Here is a 4365-nt window from a genome sequence, read left to right as displayed (position 1 = left end):
GAGAGAGAGAAACTAAGTTGCTTATTTTCGAACCGTGGTTTACCACTAAATACGTGACGAAGATGTGAAGACGTAGGATCTCTGAGGACTCTAACGTGCTTGTGGAGCGCCCGGATGGGATGGCGAGATGGAAAATAACCCAAAAGCGGTTGGCCTTTTCAAAAAAGCGCAGGAAAACGTCGGTACTGAAAGCCCGACCGTGCGAGGCGTGGCCCCCGCTTGTTATAAGAGAGACGGGGTCTCTGCTTCCCCGCGTCTCTAGAGCCAGCAAGCAAACCACCGCCGCCCGCTCGACTCCGCAACTCCCTCTCCCTCCAAAACCGCCAGCCACGCCCACGAGATCGATCCATCGCAACCGAACAGATGGCCGGCGACGACTGGCGCTGCCGGAAGCATCCGTCCATGCCGTGCGGCGGCGTGTGCCCGCACTGCCTCCGCGACCGCCTCATCCGGCTCTGCCCCGACTGCGCGCGAACCCGGCCCTGCCCCTGCGCCTGCGCGGCGTCGACCTCCCCGTCCTCCTCTGCCTCGTCCGCCTCCGGCGGCGGCGGCGCGGCCGTCGGCCGCGTGTGCAGCCTCATCGAGCGGGAGCGCCGGATCGGGCGCTCGCGGTCCGTGGCCGCCGCGTCCGGGGGCATCGGCGTGGGCGACGAGAAGCGCAGGTCCAGGGTCTGGGGCTGGGCATCGTTCCGGAAGCCGGCGGCGGGTGGCAGAGGCCTGGAGGTGGATGACGAGGCGGAGCAGGATCGCGACGAGGACGCGGCGGCGGCGGCATTGGCGCGGTCGAGCTCTGTCTCCGCGACGAAGCCGGCGCCCAAGGCGGGAGGGTGGGGCCGGTTCCTGCCCGGCCCGATCAAGGCGCTGCGGCACCGCAAGTCGCGCGCCGGTGCAGGGGCTGGAGGCGATCACCGGGAGGGCGTGTGGTGAGATATGATGGCCGGCCGGCGCGCGCGTGATTAGGTTCTCTTTTTTCCTGTTTATCAATGATTGGATCTTGCTGAGAATTCTGTAACTATGAGGCCTTCTGACCTTTCTTTTGGATCTTGCCCGTATATAATACTTCATAAAGGTGTGAATATGTTTAGTGCGCATCTCATTCTCAATGCAAGGAATTTCACAGTTCTTCCCTGTTTGTGCGATGTTTACATGTTCCTAATCTCTCCAAGTTCCAGTGACGTTACACACAGTGTAAGACCATCTCTATCAAACACCGTATTTTCAAAACTGCAAAATCATGTTTACAGTCCCATGCAGAACTTAGACAGTATACTAAATTGTTAAATTTTTCAAAATAAAATTGACGTAAGAAATAAACATGCATTTTGTGCATTCAATTAAAACATTGCAACATTCAGTTTAAACATGCAACGCCATAAAATCCTACAGAATACGCCTCACGACACTCTAATCTACCAAAATATGGCTATGAGATACCTCATCGGAGCCTATTGTCATGGCCCTTCTCATTGATAATCGCGGTAATTTCTCGAGGTCCGCCTCCATGTAGTCATCGAGAGCAAATTCTGGCACCGCATCGCCGATGTAGTTGTTGACCTCCGTTTTCACCGGCGGCAGCGTGCGTGAGCTCCCGGCGGAGGCAGTGCGGCGCGAGCTCTAGGCGGATAGCTCGTCTCCCAGCAGCTGAACGCGGGTGGTCGCGTCAGGTCAAGCTTGTTGTAGTCGTACGAGTCGCGAATGCGCTCCACATTGGAGCGTACCTTACGCGCCTTGTCACATCGTCTTGGGCGGCGGCGGTTCTGCGGCCGCGTGAGTTCTCCCCGCGGCCAATCTAGCCACCCCACGTCTGATTGAGGACCACCTTGACGCCATGTTGATGCGGCGTTGCCGATCTGTCGAAGGCGCGCGCAGATTTGGTCGTTGGCGTTACAATTGAGGTAGACGGTGCATCGGAGGGTAAGGCAGTGGGGTGGAAGAGGATTAGTGTTTCGGCCCGCATTGTTCGCTCCCCCGCCGGGATATATAGCGACCTATGCAAGTTGTAAACAGAGCCGTTGTTACCTGCCAAAACCCACCGGCGGGCAATGGTTAAGCAACACGAAGAGCCGGGAGGCTCCCAAGGCCGCTTAGTGGACCCTGGCACCTCGCGTCGTCCCGCAAGTCTTCCAGCCACGTCTCGGCGGTTGCTAGGGTGTGCCACCCGACCTAGACCCGATCGGGAAGGTGTTAGATTGCTTCGATTGTTCCTCGCATGGTAGACACATAAACATTAAATACGAGCCCTATCGGCTCTCGAGGTTGCCTCGTGGATCGGCTCAAAGAGCCGATCGCCCCATGGTTCACGTTGGATTTGCAATGACATGGGGATCCTGCTTGATCAAAACAAAGCTAAAACGATCTACGACAGTTTAGGGTTTTCACCGCATAACCGGAACGTCCTACGCGTAGTCGGGCCTAGCAGATACGGAAGATGATGCAAACTACCCCTACAAGAGGCCTAAAAACCAACATTACGTCAATTCCCGGAACATCCCTTGTAGGAACGGTGAACAACACCTAACGCACTACCGGATCGTCCGACCCCAGCATAAGGCCTAACTATGCAGATATTAAACTAATCCTTGCGGAACAAGGAGCAACTATAACAGATCGGATCTACTAAGTAACGAACAAGCAAGATGCTGCCCTTACACCCAGATAGGTGTAAGGGCAGCTAGGTGTCGAGGGACGGCATTGCCAAGCAGATATGCACGAGAAAGCATCAATGCAAGCCCCTAAACACCTAAAGATAAGTAGTGCTGCTCGCCATCAACAATGCTTCAGCACGAGCAACACAAGGTAGACGAATAAACGTATACTGCCTAGATCGCGAGATGCGATCTAGGCAGCATGATGCTTACCCGGAAGAAACCCTCGAAGGAAGGGGTGGCGATGCGCCTGATTTGTGTTTATTGTGAACGTGATTGTCCTCCTTTCTCAATAACCCTAGATACATATTTATAGTCCAAGGGACTTTCTAATTGAGGCGTGCACCTAACCGTGCACGGGCCAGACTCTATCTGTTAATTCTAAACACGATGCGATCTACTATATTACGGATACACGGGCAATCTAGCCCAAATATTAGCGCAAGGCCGCTTCAAAGATGCTCCACATGTAATCTTCAAAGCCCATCTTCACTTACGGCCCATCTCCTGATTTGGCCAAAATCGGGTGATAACACATGCCCCCTGGTTTTGGTAATGATAATTCCAAAACCATCTGTTTTTCCTTCGAGGGGTCATGTCGTGGCAGAGCAGAACCGTCGCAGTATTATTCATCATGACGTCTTGCCTTCTCAACTTCCCTGCACGATTTGACGGTTTTGGCACCACATCCTCGAAAACTGCTTAAGCATTAAATCGCTATATCCCTTTTTATTTAGCCACTTCTTGCAGTTCCCTTCTTCATCCCCTTCGCACTAGCACTCCCAAAAGCCCTCCTCTGCCATCATGTCTTCTTCTTCTTCCTCCTCATCGGGTCTTTCCACCCAATCCTCCCCCTTCCGCAAGCCAACACCGGAGTGGGACCCGCAGGAGGCCCACGCGGCCAACATCTGCCGCGCCATAGCCGACGGGGACGAGTCGAGCCACGACTCCTCCGTCTGGTCCGAAGATGACCAGTCCTTAACGGACGGGGAGAGCGACCTCCGCTTCCTCGCCATTGGGGAATCAGAGGAGGAGAGCGACGACGATCGCTTCTCCTGGGATGGTTTCTCCTCCGCCGAGGAGGTGAAGGAGGAAGAAGAGGAGGAGGACGACACCTCCTCTGACGAGCCGCCGGCCAAGCGTCTCTGTCCTTGGCCGGGCAACATCAGCGACTTCGACAGCGACGATGACGACGATGACGAAGAAGACGAGGACAATGAAGGTCCCGCCGGTGGTCGCTACAGCAGCGACGACGAGCCGGCCGGGAGCAGCGCCGACAGCGGCGATGGCGACGATGAGGGCAGCAGCGGCCCCTAGATAGGATAGAGCTAGGAGTAGTAGATGGGGAAATGTATCCCCTAGCAGTTCCTTTTGAGAGCAACTAGCTCTTTGTGTAAGAAATCTGGCTATCAACGAAGAGTCCCCTTTAACTTGATTTTGCCGATTCCTTTTACGCTAATTTAGTCGATTTCCCCTCATTCTGACTTTGCTGATTGTTAGCCTGATCAACGCTCGATGAGCCGATGGCAACGCATCGGTCTCTTATGATAAATTTCGAGATAGATCAGTTCAGATCCTCAAATTCCAGTCGAACAGGACCAAATCGTAATCGTGCAAACCTTAGATCTTGGAAATCCAAATCCCCTGAGCTTAATGTTAGCTTTAATCGGCAAGACTCCAGAATCGATGCCTTCAGAAGAACTCTAGGACCATTGCTGAA

The 4365-nt window shown here is 54.3% G+C and overlaps 1 protein-coding gene across 1 annotated transcript; it reads left to right on the top strand.

The window, feature by feature from the left end:
• The first annotated feature begins 363 nt into the window (after positions 1-363).
• On the top strand, positions 364-927 carry LOC124671419. The gene has a single exon (XM_047207792.1). It carries the CDS (start codon positions 364-366, stop codon positions 925-927), a length of 564 nt encoding a protein of 187 aa, XP_047063748.1.
• The last annotated feature ends 3438 nt before the right edge of the window (positions 928-4365 follow it).

Source organism: Lolium rigidum, chromosome 7 (assembly GCF_022539505.1).
Source record: "Lolium rigidum isolate FL_2022 chromosome 7, APGP_CSIRO_Lrig_0.1, whole genome shotgun sequence".
Taxonomy (NCBI): domain Eukaryota; kingdom Viridiplantae; phylum Streptophyta; class Magnoliopsida; order Poales; family Poaceae; genus Lolium; species Lolium rigidum.
The sequence above is the reverse complement of the archived record's forward strand: the minus strand, read 5'-3'. Positions and strand labels throughout refer to the sequence as shown.